Source organism: Dendrobates tinctorius, unplaced genomic scaffold (genome assembly GCF_039654945.1).
Source record: "Dendrobates tinctorius isolate UK_male_01 unplaced genomic scaffold, ASM3965494v1 ptg000377l, whole genome shotgun sequence".
Lineage (NCBI taxonomy): Eukaryota > Metazoa > Chordata > Amphibia > Anura > Dendrobatidae > Dendrobates > Dendrobates tinctorius.
Window position 1 is genome coordinate 1,163,089 of NW_027362043.1, and position 23,391 is coordinate 1,186,479.

The 23,391-nt window shown below is 43.4% G+C and overlaps 1 protein-coding gene across 1 annotated transcript in view; it reads left to right on the forward strand.

The window, feature by feature from the left end:
* The window catches only part of PTPRS (protein tyrosine phosphatase receptor type S), a 567,518-nt gene that overhangs the window by 400,787 nt on the left and 143,340 nt on the right, over positions 1-23,391 (forward strand). Inside the window, exons 19-22 of the mRNA XM_073563025.1 lie at positions 13,736-13,896; positions 14,441-14,452; positions 14,573-14,685; positions 18,936-18,977. Of these exons, the coding sequence (XP_073419126.1) occupies positions 13,736-13,896; positions 14,441-14,452; positions 14,573-14,685; positions 18,936-18,977 (328 nt within the window). The remainder of the gene's footprint in view (positions 1-13,735; positions 13,897-14,440; positions 14,453-14,572; positions 14,686-18,935; positions 18,978-23,391) is intronic.

Below are 23,391 nucleotides of genomic sequence, written 5' to 3' on the forward strand. Positions count from 1 at the left end.
ACCCATATGCCCTGAAAAATGGGGACTTACCGGTTGATTCCTGACCACAATTTTTTACAGCGAATTCGGCTAACTGTAAATAGGTAACCCAGTCCTCCTGATTTTCAGATACAAAACACCTGAGGTACATCTCTAGATTCTGGTTAACCTATTCAGTCTGCCCATTAGAATGTGAAAAGCGGAAGAAAATGACAAGTGGATCCCTAGACGGGTGCAAAATGCCCACCAAAACTTGGAGACAAACTGCACCCCCCCAATCAGAAACAATATCGGTTGGGATCCCATGCAATCTAATTATTTCCCTGACGAAAACTTGTGCCAAGGATTTGGCATTTGGTAAAGCTGGTAAAGTGATAAAATGAGACATTTTACTGAATTTATGTACCACAATCAGTATTACAGTATTCCCTTCTGACACAAGAAGATCCATGATAAAATCGACCGACAAGTGAGTCCAAGGTCTACTGGGAATCTCCAACAGTTGGAGAGCCCCTGAAGGGGGAGTATGAGAGGTCTCAGAATGTGTACAATCACTACAAGCGGCTATATGCTTCCGGACATCCTGATGAGCACCTGGCCACCAAAAATGCCGAGTAAGCAGATCAGCGATGGTTTTATTACCAGGGAGTCCGGCCAAAGCTGAATCGTGATGTTTGCTAAGGACTCTAAGACGGAGATGAACAGGAATAAACAGTTTACCAAGTGGACAGGCAGCAAGGGCAATCCCCTGAGCGTCAACAACCTCTTTCCTGATCGAAGCACATAGACTTCATAACAACCCCTTTTTGAAGAATAGGTACCGGTTCACACTTACCTCCTCCAGTAAAGCAACGGGATAAGGCATCTGCCTTAATGTTTTTGTTCCCCAGCCTATATGTGACAAAAATGTTAAACCTGGTAAAGAACAGTGCCCATGTTGCTTGTCGAGGTGTTAGACATGTCGCCGATTCCAAATATACCAGATTCTTATGATCCATGCTTACCATCTTAACCTCTCCTGTTATTAATGGGTCACCGAAGAGGATGGCAGGAACAGGTTAAGCCACCAGAAGACCAGAGAGGTTGGTAACTAAGCGCATTGCAGACCCGTGATCCTATCCGCACAGCTAGCAGTAACCGTGGAGCGTTCCTACGATGCCTTTGACGCTTCATCACAGCCGGAGGACTAACTAAGCCTAAAGACAGAAAGATGAAATCTAAACTGCCCTGGAGCAGATCCCCAAAGGAATAGACAGCCCCCAAACATATACTGACAGTGAGACAAGATGAGACACAAACACAGGCAGAGAACAGACTGAGCAAACGGTGGGGCCCAAGCTGTCTAGACAGGACAGGACAGAAAAAGATACTGTCTGCAATCACGCACAGAACCCTGAAAAAGTCCAAGACTTCTGATATACAAAAAACCCCACACGATCTCACCCCCGCTAGATCAGCACTCTGGTATAAACTGGCAGCAAGAAAAAAGATACTAACATAATAGGGAAATGAACAAGCTGCAACATATGAAGCAGGGCCCAGTGCTGCCCCCAGCAGGGAGCACGCTGAACCCTAGCAGCAAAGCAAAAAAAGACACAACCAGATTAGATGCAAAGGATTAGCAAAAGAATCACTTAGCTGAACATGCAGATCAGGCAGGGGACAAAAGAGCTCCAAATGCACACAGAGGAAAAAATCACCAGCAACCTTCAAGAGCAGCCAGCTCCATTATATGCTCCCAGCCAGCAATCCCAGATTTCCAATTATCATCTTCAGGTGGAGAACCTCCATCCACCTGGCCAGCTCCACTACTCTCAGTAACCACCAGAGGGAGCAGAGGGAGCTTCGGCTCAGAAATCTGAGCAAGGGAGTTCACAACACTCTCCCTGCAAAAAATTGCGCCACTCTTCAAAAGCCCATTTGATTGCTAAGAGATCCCTGTTATCAATGTCATAATGTTTCTCAGCAGGTGGATATCTATCTATCTGTCTACTGGCTAACTCTGTACAAAGGTATATATATTTCCTGTATCTCAGCAGGTGACAATTTTTTTAAAAAAATAAGCACATGGTTGCCATTTACCAGGAGACACACCCTGCGGCAAAATAGCCCCCAATCTCACCTAAGACGCATCAACCTCAATGATAAAAGGCTGAGAGACGTCAGACTGTATAAGATTTGGTGCAGAAGAAAAACACCTCTACAATGTATTAAATGCCTCCCTGGCAAGACTGGACCTCTTGGAGAAGTCCATCCCCTTCCTGATCACATCCGTAAAAGGTTTGGCTACTACCGAAAAGTTCTTTATGAATTACGGTAGTAGTTAGCGAAACCTAAAAACCTTTGTAACACCTTCAAATCCTCAGGACGATCCCAATCCAATATCGCCCGGATTTTCGCCGGATCCATGCGAAAGCCAGTGGAAAGCAACTCATATCCTAGGAAAGGTATCACCTGAGAACATACACTTCTTGGGTTTGACATATAAGTTATAGTCTCGGAGTATATATAAGACCTGCCTGACATGTACCTGGTGTGACTCAAGGTCAGTTGAATAAATTAATAGGTCATCCAGATAGATAACCATGAATCTGCCTACCAGGTGACTAAAGATGCCATTTATAAAGTGTTGAAAGACGGTGGGCACAATTGTCAACCCAAAAGGCATCACCATATTCTTATAGTGTCCCTCAGGCGTATTGAACGCTGTTTTCCACTCATCCCCCTCATCTTTAATGCGGATGAGATTATACGCCACCATGAGGTCCATCTCAGAGAACAATTTTGCCCCTACAATTTGATTAAAGAGGTCTGGAATGAGAGGGAGCAGATAAGGATCACAGACAGTAATCGTTTTGAGTTCACGGAAATCGAGGCAAGGGCGTAACTCCCCATCTTTTTTCTTTCCAAAAAAGAACCCCGCGGCAATGAGGGATAAGGATGGTCTGATGTGACCTTTAGCCAGGCTTTCCCCAATGTAGTCCTTCATGGCCTGTCTCTCTGGATCAGAGATATTATAGAGTCTGCTTTTGGGCAGCTTAGCACCAGGAACGAGATTAATGGCACACTGAATGGGGAGGGAAGGAGATCTTGGCACTCCTGCTCCAAGAACACTTCTCCAAAATCCAACAGGTAACTAGGCACAGACTGGGTATTTTTTCTAGCAAACCGGGTACCCAAGCAGTGTGCTTGACAATACCAACTCCATTTTTCTACTTCCAGAGTCTGCCAATCTACTACAGGATTGTGCTGAATGAGCCAAGGAACTCACAGTACCACAGGGGAAGGGCAGACCCTCTAACAAATAACAGTCTAACACCTCAGTGTGCATGGCCCCAACCTGAAACTGTAAGTCTCAGACGACTGGAGTAAAAAGGCCCCTGTTTCAAGGAGGTGGAGTCGATGGCAATTATGGGTATAAGTCTGGACAAAATAAACCTTACCCCACTTTCGAGAAATGCAGACACGTCTACCTTAAACCCACCCAGGTGGACTACAGCTGGAAGAAAAAATTGCATCCTACCCACGGAGGTGATGAGGACACCCAGGTTGCTAACCTCCCCTCAACCGGGCCACCTAGTTTTCCTGGCAGTTATTTATTATATGATCGGGAGGGACACAAAATATCCCTTCTTACAACATTTGAAACACACTCGCCCCTTATGCCGGACAAAAGGTAGTTTACCAGAGTGAGGTGCCGCACCTGCATGGGTTCCTCAGTAGGCTCAGTGGTGACCTCTAGAGTTGAGCGACTTTTGTTTTTTTAGGGTCGCATTTCGTTTCGTGAAACCCGAAAAATGGGGGTTATTTGGCTAAAGTTGTGGGGGGGGGAGGGCTGGCTGCAGGTTTTCATGTGCCCTGGGCGAAAGAGCGCCCCTTTAACACATACCACAACTCATCATGCTCCGATACGGCAGATAAATAGCGGTATAGTACAATGAAAAATACCTCACTTTTTACATCTCATGACGAGGCCCATCTATTTCTCCATACAGAATCATTGGTCCCATATAATGTTTGAAACAGTATATGATGAGCTCCACATAATGCTACAGTATATGTTGGTCCCCATGGATGAAGCTCCACTGTCTTATGGGCCCAAATAATGCTCCAAACATAATGGGCCCCATTTCTAATGATCTAGTGTATAATGGGCCCTGTAAATGCTGCTCCAGTGTCTGATGTCCACCTTTGGAATGTTCCAGTGTATGGTGGGCCCCATCTATCATTCTCCAGAGTATAGTGCTCCCCAAAAATTGCTGTCCCAACATTGAAAACAATCAAATAAGTCTCCTCGCTAGGGAATCCCTGTACTTGTCTGGACAGGTGCTGTAGCTTGCTTAACAGCTCGCCAGCCGTTCTCACGCCCAGTATGGATTGCACGTGATTGCACAAAGGTTAGAAAGGGTACCGTATCCCTGGATAACATGTATGGATAGCGTACACATTCAAAATATATGTCTCAGGAGGCAGGCTCAGACGGGGTTAGGCCCAGTATGGATTGCACGTGATTGCACAAAGGTTAGAAAGGGTACCGTATCCCTGGATAACATGTATGGATAGCATACACATTCAAAATATATGTCTATACAGCATGAGGCAGGCTCAGACGGTGTTAGGCCCAGTATGGATTGCACGTGATTGCACAAAGGTTAGAAAGGGTACCGTATCCCTGGATAACATGTATGGATAGCGTACACATTCAAAATATATGTCTATACAGCATGAGGCAGGCTCAGACGGTGTTAGGCCCAGTATGGATTGCACGTGATTGCACAAAGGTTAGAAAGGGTACCGTATCCCTGGATAACATGTATGGATAGCGTACACATTCAAAATATATGTCTATACAGCATGAGGCAGGCTCAGACGGTGTTAGGCCCAGTATGGATTGCACGTGATTGCACAAAGGTTAGAAAGGGTACCGTATCCCTGGATAACATGTATGGATAGCGTACACATTCAAAATATATGTCTATACAGCATGAGGCAGGCTCAGACGGTGTTAGGCCCAGTATGGATTGCACGTGATTGCACAAAGGTTAGAAAGGGTACCGTATCCCTGGATAACATGTATGGATAGCGTACACATTCAAAATATATGTCTATACAGCATGAGGCAGGCTCAGACGGTGTTAGGCCCAGTATAGATTGCACGTGATTGCACAAAGGTTAGAAAGGGTACCGTATCCCTGGATAACATGTATGGATAGCGTACACATTCAAAATATATGTCTATACAGCATGAGGCAGGCTCAGACGGTGTTAGGCCCAGTATGGATTGCACGTGATTGCACAAAGGTTAGAAAGGGTACCGTATCCCTGGATAACATGTATGGATAGCGTACACATTCAAAATATATGTCTATACAGCATGAGGCAGGCTCAGACGGTGTTAGGCCCAGTATGGATTGCACGTGATTGCACAAAGGTTAGAAAGGGTACCGTATCCCTGGATAACATGTATGGATAGCGTACACATTCAAAATATATGTCTATACAGCATGAAGTAGGCTCAGACGGTGTTAGGCCCAGTATGGATTGCACGTGATTGCACAAAGGTTAGAAAGGGTACCGTATCCCTGGATAACATGTATGGATAGCGTACACATTCAAAATATATGTCTATACAGCATGAGGCAGGCTCAGATGGTGTTAGGCCCAGTATGGATTGCACGTGATTGCACAAAGGTTAGAAAGGGTACCGTATCCCTGGATAACATGTATGGATAGCGTACACATTCAAAATATATGTCTATACAGCATGAGGCAGGCTCAGACGGTGTTAGGCCCAGTATGGATTGCACGTGATTGCACAAAGGTTAGAAAGGGTACCGTATCCCTGGATAACATGTATGGATAGCGTACACATTCAAAATATATGTCTATACAGCATGAGGCAGGCTCAGACGGTGTTAGGCCCAGTATGGATTGCACGTGATTGCACAAAGGTTAGAAAGGGTACCGTATCCCTGGATAACATGTATGGATAGCGTACACATTCAAAATATATGTCTCAGGAGGCAGGCTCAGACGGTGTTAGGCCCAGTATGGATTTGACGGCCCAGATTACACAGCGGAGGAGCAGGGAGAGGTAAAGATTGCAAATGCTGGGGCCCTGCCCAAGCAAGGGGGGCCCACTCGTGGGCGTCGGTACTGGCACTGGGCCCCTCATAGTACAGCGGTGTGTCTGACGGCGGGTGTGCACCACCACCGTCAGAGACACTTGATTGCACTATGAGGGACCCTGTGCCAGTGCCCGCGCCCAAGAGTCGGCCTACCCACCTGTCCAGGGCAACGGCACTCGCACGGTGTCGTGCGCTAGGTGTTGACCCCGGCCATGGGGGGGGAGGCAGCACAGTTAGGGAGTTTTAGAAAGTGGCATATGTTTATGTTGGACATTCAGCTGATGCAAAAGGCGAAATAAGTGAAGTACCAGGAAGAGGTGGACCAAAGCAAGCCATTTTTCTGTCACCCTATGTGTCATCAGGGGAAGGTGGGACAAAATCCTTGGAAACCCATGCGTGGTTCATTTTAATGAAGGTTAGATCATCCACATTTTGGGTTGACAGACGGGTCCTTTTTTCTGTCAGGATTGATCCAGCTGCACTGAAGACTCTTTCCGATAGCACACTTGCAGCTGGGCAAGCGAGCTCCTGTAAGGCATATTGGGCCAATTCAGGCCAGGTGTCCAGTTTAGCGGCCCAATAGTCAAAGGGGAATGACCTGTGTGGGAGAACATCGATATGGGAGGAATAGTAGTTTGTAACCATAGTTGACAACTGCTGTCTCCTGTCACTTTCCATCGATGCAGTATTACCAGTTGTGTGAGCGGTATTTGAAAAATCAGTCCACAACATTGTCATGAAACCCCTGTCTCCAACGCCACTTCTGCTGTGTGCACCACGAACACCTCTGCCAAGCTGCCCCCGGCCCGTACGGCTCGTGTGAGAACCATCACCGCTGCTGTGTGCTGGGAATGCCTCAAGCAACCGATTTACCAGAGTTGCTTGTTTATTAGCCAATATTAGGTCAAGGTTCTCCTGTGGCATGATGTTTTGTAATTTGCCTTTATAGCGTGGATCCAGGATGCTGGCCAACCAGTAGTCGTCATCGTTCATCATTTTGGCAATGCGGGGGTCCCTTTTTAGGATCCGCAAGGCATAATCTGACATGTGGGCCAATGTTCCCGGTGTCAATGATGCACTGCGAGTGCTGGGTGGAGGAGCACTTTCTGGCAAATCCACATCCCTCCAGTCACGCACAAACCCTGTACCAGACCTTGCCACGCCAACATTTTCACTTGCCCCACGAGATGCATCCTCCTCCCCTAAGTAATCATCCCCATCATCCTTCTCCTCCTCCTCTTCTTCCTCCACCTCGTCCAGGAGAGGTCCCTGAGCAGACAATGGCTGAATGTCATCAAGGATTCCCTCCTCCTCTTCCTCCTCATCAACATTGGCTGCAGACGCCTGCTCCTTAAGGTGCGTCAAAGTTTGCATGAGCTAACGCATAAGTGGGATGCTCATGCTTAGGATGGCGTCGTCTGCGCTTACCAGCCGTGTGCATTCCTCAAAACACTGAAGGACTTTACAAAGGTCTTTCAGCTTCGACCACTGCACGCCTGTCAACTCCATGTCTGCTCTCAAAGTGCCTGGCGGTGTATCCTCCCACAAATGCATTATGGCCTGCCTCTGCTCGCACAGCCGCTCCACCATGTGCAGGGTGGAGTTCCACCTTGTTGCAATGTCGATAATGAGGCGGTGGTTGGGAAGGTGGAGCAATCGCTGCAGCTTCTGCATACAAACGGAGTGTACAGGCGACCGGCGGATGTGCGCGCACAGTCTTCGCACCTTCTGGAGCAGGGCTGTTAACTCCGGATAATTTTTGAGGAAGCACTGCACCACCAGGTTCAAGGTGTGAGCCAAGCAAGGTATGTGGCTGAGTTTTGAAAGGGCTATGGCTGCCACAAAATTACGGCCGTTATCACTAACTACCTTGCCTGCCTCAAGATGTACACTGCCCAGCCATGACTCAGTTTGTCGCTTCAAGTACTCGGCCAGCACCTCGGCGGTGGGTCTGTCGCCCAAACACATCATCTGCAACACAGCCTGCTGACGCTTTCCACTAGCTGCTCGATAGGGGGACACATCGTGTGCAACAGTGGCAGCTGCAGATGGAGTGCTCGTACGACTGCGCTCTGTGGATGAGCTTTCGCTTCTGGAGGAGGAGGAGGAGGGTCGAACGCCTACAGCCAACTGTTTCCTATACCGTGGGCTAGGCAGCACTGTCCCACCACCGCTGTCCCCTGTGGACCCTGCATCCACCACATTAACCCAGTGCGCAGTGATGGACACGTAACGGCCCTGGCCATGCCGACTGGACCATGCATCAGTTGTGAGGTGCACCTTTCCGCTCACTGACTGCTTGAGTGCATGGACAATGCGGTCTTTCACATGATGGTGGAGGGCTGGGATGGCTTTGCGAGAGAAGAAGTGGCGACTGGGTAGGTCATAGCGTGGTACTGCATAGGCCATGAGTTCGCGGAAAGCTGTGCTTTCCACCAACCGAAAGGGCATCATCTCAAACGAGATTAGTTTGGCAATGTGGGCGTTCAAACCCAGTGTACGCGGATGAGAGACTGAGTACTTTCTTGACCTACTCATAGTGTCTGGGAGGGTGAGCTGGACTTGAGAGCTGCATATGGTGGAAGTAGTGGTGGACAGGGCGGACTGAGAGAGGATTGATGATGGTGATGGAGTTGGTGTTCTTTCTGATGGCCTAGAATCAGTCTTTCGTTGATATAACAGTGGGATTCCCTGACTGCTGTGGTCTTGCAACGACACCTCAACATTTGCTGCTGTGCTAACCGGTGGGCTTACAGTGGGGGAAACAATGTAGCGTTGCTGACTACCTTCGTTGTGATCAGTTGCACATGTGGCACTTGAGGTTTGGTGTTGTGTCCACGCTTGCAAGTGCATGCTGGTTAAATGTCTAAGCATGCAACTGGTATTCAAATTTTTCAGATTTTTCCCTCGGCTAAAGATCTTTGCGCACTTCTTACAGATAACCTTGGCCTGATCATGAGGATTTTGTTCAAAAAAGTGCCACACTGCACTCTTCCTACTTTGGCAGACATTTTGCGGCCTAGCACGCTGTGATCTTTTGACCCTCTGGACAAGCTGTCCAGCAACTCTTTTGATGTTTGGAACCTGTCTTTGGAGTGCTCCAGGCCTGCCAGATAACAGCTGTTGCGATGTCGATGTCTGCTGTGGATGCTCCTCATCTGAGCTATTGGAAGCAGCACCCTCTTCCCCCAATGGATGCCAATCTGGGTCAACAACTGGGTCATCCATCACCTCCTCTTCTATGTCATGTGCACCTTCCTCTGTGTCACCGTGTATGGTGGTATAGTGTGCGGGAAGGGGCACCTGAGTCTCATCAGGGTCAGAATCTGGCTCTGTACACTGCGAGGACAATGTAGTGCTCTGAGTGAATGTACCAGCAGAATCATCCATCAGCGGCTGTGCATCAGTGCACTCCATGTCAGATTCATCTTGGCCTGGGTAATTCACCATTTCACTTGATAATCCAGGCATGGTATGTGAAAACAGCTCCATGGAGTAATCAGTAGTATGGCCTGCGTCATCCTTCAATCTTGGTTGGGGTGAAGGACACAAGGAAAGGTGTGGTTCATGAACATGAGCCTCCAATGACGACTCAGTGCTTTTACTTTTTACAACTGAAGAAGAGGAGGCGATAGAGCTGGAGGCTGAGTCAGCAATGTTAGACAAAACTTTTTCCTGATTTAAAAGCGGTTTGCCAACTCCTAGAAAACTAAGCGTTCGAGGCCTTATGTAGCCAGACGATGACGCAGGGTCAGCACCTCCTGCATTCGGTCCTATTTTGCTCTTGCCACTACCATCAGATCCACCACCAACACCATCATTACCAGCTGCCAACCCCCGCCCAATTCCACGGCCTCTTCCACCAGCCTTCCTCATTTTTGGTAGAAATGTAGACAAAATCCAACAAACTATATAGTAATGTAAAACAAGGTACAAGGTGTCTATAGGACAGGGGAGATTTAGAATTTCTGCACACACTTGTGGACAGTGGACACTTTTGGATTGTGTGAGGCCCACCGATATCTGAGCGCTATGTGACAGGCTCGATGGCACAGCTGCCTGTGACAAAAGTGACGAGAGGATAATGGAGATTTTGAATCTCTGCGCACACTTTTGGACACTGGACACTTGTGGATTGTGTGAGGCCCACTGATATCTGAGCGCTATGTGACAGGCTCGATGGCACAGCTGCCTGTGACAAAAGTGACGAGAGGATAATGGAGATTTTGAATCTCTGCGCACACTTTTGGACACTGGACACTTGTGGATTGTGTGAGGCCCACTGATATCTGAGCGCTATGTGACAGGCTCGATGGCACAGCTGCCTGTGACAAAAGTGACGAGAGGATAATGGAGATTTTGAATCTCTGCGCACACTTTTGGACACTGGACACTTGTGGATTGTGTGAGGCCCACTGATATCTGAGCGCTATGTGACAGGCTCGATGGCACAGCTGCCTGTGACAAAAGTGACGAGAGGATAATGGAGATTTTGAATCTCTGTGCACACTTTTGGACACTGGACACTTGTGGATTGTGTGAGGCCCACTGATATCTGAGCGCTATGTGACAGGCTCGATGGCACAGCTGCCTGTGACAAAAGTGACGAGAGGATAATGGAGATTTTGAATCTCTGCGCACACTTTTGGACACTGGACACTTGTGGATTGTGTGAGGCCCACTGATATCTGAGCGCTATGTGACAGGCTCGATGGCACAGCTGTGACAAAAGTGACTAGAGGATAAGGGAGATTGGATTGCTTTTAAAAAAGCAGTTTGCGGAGCAGTGGGTAAACAGCAATGCCAGCGTGTCAGGAAGCCTTAAAAGGCAGCCCAACAACCAACACCACTGATACACCACTATATAGCCTCCCCTTGCACTGCACACACAGTGACTTGTGTGTTGTGCAGGCCAAATCGCTAGCAGCAGAAGCAGTTTTTTTGTCTTCTTCCCTGCCTAACGCTCTCCCTACAGAATCAGCAGCAACCTCTCCCTATACTAAGATCGGCAGAAGTAAGATGGCGGTCGGCGTGCACGCCCTTTTATACCCCCTGTGACGCCCACCAAAGCAAGCCAATCACTTGCATGCCCTTCTGAAAGATGGTGGTGACCCGTGCCTAGGTCATCACGTTGCCCACAGTGTCCGTGGATCCTGATTGGCTGAAAAAGAGCGCAAAACAAACTTTTGAAACGCGACTTTGGCGCGTAAGTCGCCGACCTCGTGGCCGACCTCATCCTAGGGTCGGGTTTCGTTTCATGAAACCCGACTTTGCCAAAAGTCGACGACTTTTGAATTTTTTCGACCCATTTCGCTCAACTCTAGTGACCTCCCTTGACTTTGCACCTCCCTCACACAGGGGTGACTCTATATCTTTGTCGAAGACGGAATCAACCTTGATTGCCAGAGACATGGCTGCCTCAAAGGAGTCAGGAGTCACATATAGAGCTAAGGCATCATGCACCCTTACTGCGTGCCCCTCACAGAACTGACTATGGAGTGTGGGGTTATTCCACTTGGTAGCCCAACTCCGGAACTCAGAGCAGTATTCCTCCACCAGCCGGTCTCCTTGCTGAAGTTGACGCATTGTGGACTCAGCTAAAGAGACGCGATCAGGGTCATCATATATAAGGCCCAGTGAAAGAAAAAATCCCTCCACCATCTGAAGCGACCGAGAGTCAGACGAGAGAGAAAATGCCCACGCTTGGGGGTGTCCCTGGAGGAGCGAGATTACTATCCCCACACATTGCTCCTCTGTACCTGAGGAAACCAGATGTAACCTGAAGTACAGTTTACAGGCTTCCTGGAATGCAGCAAACTTGTCACACACACCCAGAGAACCTGTCAGGCCAAGCAATCTTGGGCTCCACTATGGTTTGCTGGGGAGGTGAGAGTCCCACTCCAGATGTATCAGGATGCTGCAAAACTACTTTGTGTAAATCTGCCACCTCCAGACTGAGCTGCCGCAGTTACCCTTTCAGAGCAGCTATTGGATCCATAATGGATTAGAAAAAATAGTTACGGTCAGAGCTAATGTCATGACACAGCTGTCGGGTGACCCGGGACCACGAGCTCCTTCCCTGTCCCTAACACTAGGGGGCGTTCTACTCCCCAGAATACTTCTGAAGGTGAAGATGCTGGGGCCTCCACCCTTGCCTTATCTCCCTGAGTTAGCCCTCCATCTGTTCTCTTCTCCCACCCAGGGAAGATGGGTGTTACTGTGCACCAACCTGACAAACAAGGCAACACAAACAAGTGTTTAACAGAAAACTCGGCATACAAAATATACACTCACATGTAACAGAGGAATGCACCGGGGCGTGGAGGTAGGGGAATAAATGAAAATAAAGCTGGATAGGGAATTATCACACACACAAACCAAGCAACATTTAGACTATGTGCACACGTAGATTTTGGTCCTGCGGATTTTTCCGCGCGGATTTGGAAAAATCCGCAGGTAAATTCTCTGGTCAAAAGACCTGCGGTTTACCTGCAGATTAGCCTGCGGTTTAGCCCTGCGGTTTCACACCTCTACAATGGAGAAGGTGGGAAACCGCAGCGGAATCCACACAAAGAATTGACATACTGCGAATTTGAACCCGCAACAAATCCGCGCGGAAAAATCCGCAGCATGTGCACAGCGTTTTTCAGTTTACCATTGAAAACAATGGTACTGTACAACGCAGCTAAATCTGCTGCGGACCCGCAGAGCCTGAAACGCTGCGGATCCGCAGCAGAATCCGCACCGTGTGCACATAGCCTTACTGATAACTCCTCCAACTCTCCTCATATGAACTCCTCTTCTTCCGTTAGCCATGCAGCAAATGCTAGCTCTGACAATGATTTGTAACAGAGCCCACATTATAAAGGGAAAGGAGTGGCTAACCGAGCTCAGCTGTGAGCACATGGATTTCCAACATGGCCAATTAACCCCTGTTCTGCCACACATTTAAAATGAAGGAGAAATACTTCTCAGCCCGGGGTAGGAGCAATCAGACGATGCGGTCTTCTGGTTCCACACTGTCGCGGTAACCCCTTGACAATTTGTAGGATGCAAGTTTTTTTTATAGGTAGTGTCACAGACAGGAGAGCACGGACCTCCACTTGCTGTTATCTGTCTCAGTGCCTTCTGTTACAGATGGATTGTACTTAATAACAGGTAGGCTGACATCAATTTTGTTATGTAGGCAGTGTTACAGACAGGAGAGCACGGACCTCCACTTGCTGTAATCCGTGTCAGTGCCTTCTGTTACAGATGGATTATACTTAACAACAGGCAGCTGACAGCAAGTTTCTTATGTAGGCAATGTTACAGACAAGAGAGCCCGATTCTCCATTTGCTGTAATACGTCTCAGTGGCTTTTGTTACAGTTAGATTACACTTGACAACAGGCAGCAGACAGCAGGTAAAAGAAAAGGGAAACATCTAGTCAGTTTGAATAGATTTTTTCTGAAATAAAATAAAATATTTTTAAAGGATTGCAGTGGGTTATTTAGCACATTACCTCTTAAAAAGATAGACTGAGTCTGAAGGTAGTGTATTTGGTTAAAAAATATAAAATTTGCCTCATTATGTAAAGGAATTAGAAAAATTCACCTTTTTGAAAATAGTCTTTTTTCCCCTGGTAGAAAATGTTTGCTGCAAGCCCATATTCTGAACCCATCTATATAGAGGATCCAGATCCCCAGCCAATTATTGATGGTGAAGAAGGTCTGATATGGGTTATTGGACCAGTCTTAGCTGTTGTTTTTATCATCTGTATTGTCATCGCTATTCTTCTCTACAAAAAGTAAGTTCCATAAATGTTTAAATATTAACAGTAATATTACCAATATTAATAATTATGTATTAAAATACAATTTCAAATAATTACTTTTGTTTCTACTTGTAATGTTATTTTCTTGCATCTAGTAATGGATTGTCCTAGCTGCTCCCTATTAATGATTAGGCAATCAGGCAGTACATACAAGGGTTTTTTGCATTTTATTTAAATTCACTAATAGGAAGCCATCTCGTAATATAAAACGTACACTGCACCCCCCTTTTCAGTGGCTACACCATCAGAGTGTAATAGGTAAGGATTTCCTGAACGTGAACCGTCCAGATAATGGGAGCTAGGTGAGGTCAGGATGGCTGAGAAAACAAACGTGCATGCCTGTCTCTGTCATTTCATAGACTCCCCATTTAGCCTCGTCCTACAGTGTATGCAGCCTGTGTGTATATGCATATTCTGTGCATATGAATTGTATACTTGTCTTGTTGCTTTTTATTTGTTGTCTTTCTGATGTAATATTGCCATTTAATGTGTTATTCTTATTTGCCCCCATCAACAGCAAACCAGACAGGTAAGAACTCAGTCTTGTTATTTTGCATTTTTCACCTTACACCTTATTAATTCTTAGTGTGGTGGGGTTTTATTTCATTTGATAGAAAAAAATAATTGCTTATTTTTTGCTTTTTTAAAGTAAAAGAAAAAACTCAGAACCCAGGACCAAATGTCTGTTGAATAATGCAGAGATTCCTCCCCACCATCCTACTGACCCAGTGGAAATGAGACGGATAAACTTTCAAACTCCAGGTAATGGCAAAAACTGTCATTTTTATTTAATGTAAAGTGAAACACAATTACATCACACACAGCCATATTGAGGTCTGTGCTGACTATGCTGTCCATAGCCTGCTGACGGCCTATAATGTTCCTCAATTAGTCTTACTTTTATACAAAGGCACAACGTTTGTTCCTCCTATTTTCTGAGAAACTATGGAATATTCCAACATAGGATGTACATACTTTGAAGGTGGAGAATTCTTTGGCCTTATAAAAGCAACACAGCATAATGAATCTGGGTCCATAATGTAGACCCATGTGGTGAACAGCTTGCGCTGCCATATGCCTTTTTGCATTGAACATTACAAATTAAATCAAGGTTAAAGCACATTCCTGCAGTGATTTTCTTAAAAAAACTCTTGGATTCACAGCATCATTGCCCCTAAGGTTAGGTGGGGTAAGTGTACAATGACTGGAGCTCTTCATTTATCTGTAATATGGCGGCCAAATATTAAGAATAATTAGTGATTTAAGACAGAGAGAACATCAACACACACCTTCGCTTTGCTGGGATACTAGGCACATAGGGATACTGGAATAACCCCCTCCCAGCTCCAAACCACCAGGTGTATTCCCTTCCTATGAATTTAAGGCATATACCACTGGAAATTCAAACATGTATATTAGATGTGTCTCCTATCAGTAGGACCTGCACGTTTCCATATTGGGGCCCTTCCATTGCTAGTGTGAGGTGATTGGAATACCCGTTTATTTGTATGTGAATTTCAATCTCCTCTACACCTAAAAGCAGCATTCAACAGCACCTGGTTCTTGAGATAATTGTGGATCTATTATATATTTAAAGTGGCTTGCGAAAGTATTCACACTCTTGCCATTAACCTACTTTGTTACATTACAACCTGTGTTTAAATGTTTTTCGAATCCGATTTGTGTGTTATGCATCAGCACTGAAAAGCTTTAAGTTAGTGAAGTGAGAAAAATATAGGCAAAAATTTAATTTGTGTGATCAAATAACTAAAACTTGGCATATGCATATGTATTCACCCCTTTAGCTAAGAGCCCCTAAAAATTTCTGGTGCAAGCAATCACCTTCAGAAGTCATATTCTTAGTGAAAGAAAGTCTATCTTTGTGCAATGAAGGTGTCACATGGTATGTGAGTATATACACACCTTTTCTGAAAGGCCACAGAGGCTGCAACACCATTTAGCAAACAACTAACCAAACAACACCATGAAGACCAAGGAGATCTCCAGACAAGTAAGGGACAAAGTTGTTGTGAAGTACAAGTCAGGGTTAGGTTATAAAAAGAAATCACAATCTGATGATCCCTGAAGCACCATTAAATCCATTATCAAATGGAAAGATCAGGGTACCACAACAAATCTGCCAAGAGGGCCGCCCACCAAAACTCTGAGCCCAGGTAAGGAGGGCATTAATCAGATTGTGGGATTCTGTGCACTAGATAAGTGAGCTGATCACTTTTCTTTATTGCATTAATCAGAGAGGCAGCACAGAGACCAAAGGTGATCCTTGAAGGAGCTGGAGAGTTCCCAAGCAGAGACTGGAGTATCTGTCCATATGACCACATTAAGCTGTTCACTTCATAGATGTGACCTTTACGGAGGAGTAGGCAGAAAAAAAGCCTTTGCTCACAAACAAAAATAGTAAGGCTCATTTTGAGTTTCTCAAAAGACATGTGGGAGACTCTCCAAATGTATGGAGGAAGGTGTTGTGGTCAGATGAGACAAAACTTGAACTTTTTGGCCACCAAGGTAAACACTGTGTCTGGCACCAAATAATCACAGCACATCACCCCGAGAACATCATCCCCACAGTCAAACATAGCGGTGGCAACATCATGGGATCTTTTTTGGCAGCAGGGACAGGAAAAATAGTCCAAGTCGAGGGGAAGATAGATGGTGCGAAATACAGGGATAATCTTGAGCAAAACCTGTTTGTCAGGGACCCATCCGATTCATGAGATTACCTTGACGATGGTGGATGGGCTCACATCATTTGGCCAAATTTTGTGCTAAGCGTCTCATGTGTATTTTTCCTAAATTTCAAAAGCCATTTTGCTATTCACACTTCATGTATTTCCCATTGACATGCTTTAACACAATTCGGTGCAACTATTTTCGTAGTTTGAAAACCTGTTTGTCTGTCAGTGATTTGAGACTGGGATGGAGGTTCACCTTCCAACAAGACAATAACCCAAAGTATACAGCTAAAGCAACACTTGAGTGGTTTAATGGAAAACGTGTAAATGATTTGGAGTAGCCTAGTCAAAACCTAGAACTTAATCCAATTGAGAAACTGTCGTCAGACTTGAAGATTGCTGTTCAGCAAGGGAAACCATCTAGCTTGAAGCAGCTGGAGCTGGCAAGATGTGGAAAGCTCACGGAGCCTTATCCAAAGCGTGTTGCAGCTCTAATTGCTACAAAAGGAGGCTCTACAAAGTACTTACTTTAGGGGGATGAATAGTTATGCACCCTGAAGTTTTCAGTTATTTTGTTCTATTGGTTGTTTGCTTCACAATAAAAAGAAAACCAAATGTTTACAGTTGTAGGTATGTTCTTTTCATGAACTGATGCAAACCCTCAAAAAACAGTGAAATTCCAGGTTGTGAGGTAGCAAAACACAAAAATTGCCAAGGGGGGATGACCAACGTTCCTTATATTAAAAATGTTGCTACTCTAGGCCACCAGTTATACTGAAAAGAATGCTTTCACTAACCGCTGTACATAATTAAGAATACTTACATTATCCCCTTCACGGCCCTGGTGCACCAAAGACACTGGTGCCTTTAAGTTTAATTAGGGTCACACATTTCGGATTGGTTTTTATAAGCTACTCTCAATAAGTTGCTGGCATTTTGACCCATTTTTTGTGACAGTACTGGTGTAACTGAGTCAGGTTTGTAGATGTCTGCTCATATTGTAGTTTTTCTATTCTGCTCATACATTTTCTATGAGATTGATGTCAGAGCCTTTCTATCAAATGCATAGGTCATTTTGCCAACTACAGTTAGCTCAAATAACATCAAGTGGTGTATCAGAAGCTTGTAAGACCATTACATTATTTTATGGAATTTATTAATCCATGTAAAACAACTAGGTATATTCAAACTACTCATCCACATGAATTTTGACAGAGCTGAGTTATGTATCATCACAAAGCCTTCCAAATCCCATCTCACAATGTTGTCAGCTCAGACCCCTCCCTCCTTACACTGACTGCCTTGAGATGAGATCTGGAAGGGTTTGTAACTTTTGTTTGCATTTCAACATAACGCAGACATCAATGAGTAGAGGAGGGCGTGCTTTTACCTTATGTGTTGCTGCCTGCTTATGATTGGTCAACCTCATTCAGGGGAAAAAGTACACGCCCACAGAGACAAATCCCTGGTAATGCTCAGTTGAACTATAATCTAAAATTTACAAGCTAATATCTCTGCCACAGAGAGAAGAAATTAAAAAAAGAAAAATGTTTTACTAAGCTCTGCAGGCACTATTCCATGATGTGGCCAGTTTAACAGGCTCAAACTGGTGAAAAGTCCTCTTAAAGGACTAGCATTACATTTTCACTAATTGCATTTACTTATTTGAGAAAATATATGTGGTATTAAACATAAACAATAATCATTGCTTACAGTTTATGCCTCTTAATTGACCAAAAAGAGGTAAATTGACCATGAACAGCTTTAATCAAGCTGTTTTGTATGCCGTAGCCCACATAGCTCCTGTCAACAGTTGCAGTCTTTTCATGTTTTATCATTTGTAATTATGATTTTATTGGAATTTGAATTTTATTGGAAATATGATAAAATGCTATTAAACACACAACTACAGTATTTTTATAACATAAAGTGCTGGATGGTTCCCGCTATGGAAAAAAAAGCTAAGTAACAACAGAACTAGAACTATAGCATCCTGACTAATGACTCTGGCTTGTGACTAGTCAGATAAGGACAAGGCAGTGTCTGAGATGAATTTGCCACATCTTATATGGAAGCTTATTATTTTTGCATTTACAGTATATTATGATGTGCACTATAATCCTATTTACAGTTTTTGCAGATTTCATTCATGCCAATGTGGTAGTATGTCATCAGTTCTCACATCTCACAATAGACAGACCCAAAGTGAATGTCTTTGTTGTTAATGTAGTCCAGTAGTCCACTATGTGTTCTTGTGACTGTGAAAAAAAGACATTAAAAACAAGTTGTTTTTATTTCTTTATTTACTGTTCTTTGCAGATTCTGGTCTCAGCAGTCCCCTCAGTGACCATGAATTTGAAAGTTAGTTCCTGTCTGTTTTGTTTCTGTTTTTTTTGTGCTTCAATCGCTTTTTAGCTTTCAATTTCTTTCTTTTCATTTTCTTTTCTTTTTTATCCTCATTTTCTTTCTGTTTTTATTGTATTTTTTGTTTCTTTTCACATAACATCTTAGTACCACAGCATTTCTGTTACTGTCTCTGCAGTTTTGGATAAAGACTGTCTATTGTGCAGAGTGATGCTATTTATGTCATTGAGTTTAATGTCTGCCAGTTAAAAGGGTTGTGTACCTTTGGGGACATTTTTTTTTGCTTAAATGCAAGTAATAGAAGATAAAAATATATATATTTTTTATTGGGTTTCATTAGACGTTTTCCACCATTTGCCTTCTATTGCCTCCGTGCAGAATGAGTTAACTGACAATGCATCAGTCAGCACTGTTATTATCTGACAGGGAATTTATAACACAATCTGTCTTTTTCTGAGCTCCTCTCAACTGATTTATGGCCACAAGACACATCAAAGTTGAACGTGCAAGGAAGCAAAGAGCCAGGAAAAGCAAAATGGTGCAAAATATGTAATGAAATGACATTAATTATCCTGAAATACAGCGTGGGCCATTTATATGAATACACCTAAATACAATGGGAATGATTGGTGATATCAACTTCCTGTTTGTGGCACATTAGTATATGGGAGGGGGAAAACTTTTCAAGATGGGTGGTGACCATGGTGGCCATTTTGAAGTCGGCCATTTTGGATCCAACTTTATAAATGGCCCACCCAGCTGTATCCATATAAATGGCCCACCCTGTATATGCATGTGTAGAGGTTATACACTGCCGGATAACTTCTGCTTAATCAATTCAGGACCTGAATTAAAATAAAAGCAGTGTGCCTCTTTCAATGGCACTATTCAAGGCAGAAACATGACATTGTTGTGTCATGTGGCAGCTTAAGCCTTTACTATTTCATCGGAGTGTACATCCACCTTGACGGAATGTTGATGAGCTGCAGTTGATGAGTAGCCGCTCATAGGTTGTAGCCGAACAATAGTGTTGACATCACTGAAACAATGCTGCGGAAGGAGGTGAGTATAGATTGTTTTGATTTTAATTTGGGTCCTGAATTGATTAAGCTGGTGTAATGAAGTAGAGGACAACTCCCCAAAAGTGGACAGCAACTTTAACTGATCAAGTTTTCCCATTTATGTGTGATATTTGTAATTTAATTCACATTTTTCTTTTTTCACATTGTGCTCCTGAAAAAGGGATTGGCTTAATTCATACCTGAATCATTGCCATGATTTAGAGCTTCATAATCGTCTTTTGAAAGTGATGCACTGGGATAGTCCTAATTTTCGAAGTACCTCTCACTACTAAAGTACAGGGTAGTCTAGACCTTTTGGATCCGATGAACAAGCTCCACACGTGAACATGTATTAAGTCTAATTTAGCATAAGCTCATTTAAGTGGGTGTTTTTTATTTCTTTGTTTTAATTTTCTTGTAGTATTTTTTTATTTTATTACCATTCACATGTCCACTTTTTCTGTGTTTGTATCCAGATCACTGGCAGATATATATGAATATATGTTTGTAAAATGTATGTTTTTTCACAAACATGTCGGGCAGTGGCCAGAATATTGTGCCTTTATTTTATAGTTCACCATACTGATTCCGATGTGCAGCATTTGGTAATCATTCAGCTGTGCTATTTGCATGTATCATTTGTAATTGGACTATTTGAGGTGCACAAGTGACCTAAATATTGTAACTCTTAGGCTACGTTCACACGTAGCGGAACTCTCGCGGAAGTTCTCGCAAAGGATTACTGGGATCGGAAGATTCCGGGAGCGTGGAGAGAGGCGGGAAGGCTGTGTGGGATGCCGGAATGTGAGAATAACAATATTTTTTATTTTAATTCTATTTTTTACATGGATATGGCACCCACATCCTGGAGGAGACTCTCGTCTCCTCCGGACCGTGGGTACCATCCGCAAATGTTCTGCTTACTTTTCGCATGGTGGGCACAGCCACATGCGGAAAGTAAGCAGAACAATGCATTCCTATGGGTGCGGGATCGCCGCGATTCCGCTAAATTAATGAGCATGCTGCGTTTTTTGCCGCGAAGCGATTCCGCCGCGGAAAAAGCCGCAGCATTAGCACAGCATTGCGGAATCCCATAGGAATGCATGGGGTGCTTTTTTCGCGTCTTCGAGGCAAAATTGCGCGTTTAAAACCGCCGCGAAAACGCAAAAAAAACGCGACGTGTGAACGCAGCCTTAATGTACTAGGCTAAGAATCGCATTTCAAAAACTAAAGATAAAGGACAACTTTTCTAATTTTGTTAGGGGTCGTAAGGCTACTGATTGCTTTTGTTACATAAAGGGGCTTAGACGCTAAGATGACCTTTGTTGTAATTTTATAGTTAGTTCTGATTGATGTGCTGTATGGTTTTAAATGTTACCTAATTAAACACTAAAGATTCAAATGAAAAAATGTAACTTTAAACTCCAGCGGACAAACTCCAGGATGCAAAATTTTAAAAAGTTTTTTCTTGCATTAGCAAAGATTTTTATTATTAAAGTCCATCATAAAATAAATCCACACTTCTGGACAGTAGATAAATAGATTAGGGGAAGGGGGGGTTAGCCTCTCAGACTACGCGTTTCGGCGAATTAACTCCTTCTACATGGTCTGTCCAACTTAAAATTAAGCTACCAATAAATAAGGAAGAGGGGGGAAGGGATGAAAAAAGGAATTAAAATCAAGAGTAAGTCCTCCCATACTTTAACCCTATGATGACAAAACCCCAATCAATAGTGATACATGGAAAGAGCATATGAAAAATCAGTTAACAAGTATACAAATATATATATGGGAAAAAAATGTTCCAGCATTCTACATCATAATAATGTCACTAAATAAATATCTTGACACAAAGATACAACAAACAAAAGATATATATACTGTATATATGCATAAACATACATTCACCAGATGGATAGATCATCAATTTTAATTATAAATTTATTATTTCTTATTCGATTCCCTTTAATCCTTCTTTCTGAAAAAAAAAAAAAAAACACACACAAAAAAAAAAAATTAAAATATAAAAAAAAAAACCAAACACAAAACCGGAAACACATTCAATAACAAGTAATAAGGTCCTGTCTCTTATTCATGCCATCTGGTGTACGACTACCTAAAGTAAAAATCCAAAAACTCTCCCTATTTAATAATTTGCGTTTATAATTACCGCCACGTGGAGGTGGAAAAACCTTTTCAATGCCCATAAAGGAAAATGAATCTGTGTTTCTTCCATGGACTATCACAAAATGTCTAGATGCAGCAGAAATAGTAAGTGCCGTAGTGCTCTCAATATCGCTCAGATGTTTACGAATTCGCCTTTTTAAGGGTCCTGAAGTACAACCAATATATTGGATCAAACAAGTGGTGCATTCTATTGAATATATGGTATAGTCAGAACTACAATTAATAAAGTTGTTAATTACATAGGTTTTTTTATAAGCAAATGAAGAAAAAAGTTTCGATTTTTTTCGCAAAATGACAGCACTTTTTTTTTTTTTTTTTAATCAGAAAGAAGGATTAAAGGGAATCGAATAAGAAATAATAAATTTATAATTAAAATTGATGATCTATCCATCTGGTGAATGTATGTTTATGCATATATATATATCTTTTGTTTGTTGTATCTTTGTGTCAAGATATTTATTTAGTGACATTATTATGATGTAGAATGCTGGAACATTTTTTTCCCATATATATATTTGTATACTTGTTAACTGATTTTTCATATGCTCTTTCCATGTATCACTATTGATTGGGGTTTTGTCATCATAGGGTTAAAGTATGGGAGGACTTACTCTTGATTTTAATTCCTTTTTTCATCCCTTCCCCCCTCTTCCTTATATATTGGTAGCTTAATTTTCAGTTGGACAGACCATGTAGAAGGCGTTAATTCGCCGAAACGCGTAGTCTGAGAGGCTAACCCCCCCCCTTCCCCTAATCTATTTATCTACTGTCCAGAAGTGTGGATTTATTTTATGATGGACTTTAATAATAAAAATCTTTGCTAATGCAAGAAAAAACTTTTTAAAATTTTGCATCCTGGATTTTGTCCGCTGGAGTTTAAAGTTACATTTTTTCATTTGAATCTTTCGTGGCTGGCTCCTGCTCTGGTCTCCGTGCAGACTTTCTCCTGGATTGATATTGGATCTCACACACCGGGGTGTACGGGTAAGCTGGCTTTGAAAATCTGGAATTTTTTTCTAATTAAACACTGGAACTCTCTATTGATTTACATTTCTTTTTCCATTTTTTTTCTGAAATATTTTAAATCCAAGCATTAAAGTGAATGCAGGTGTTCCTTGATTTTATTAGTTCTGATTTGTCACTAAAGAAGGATGGGGATCGAA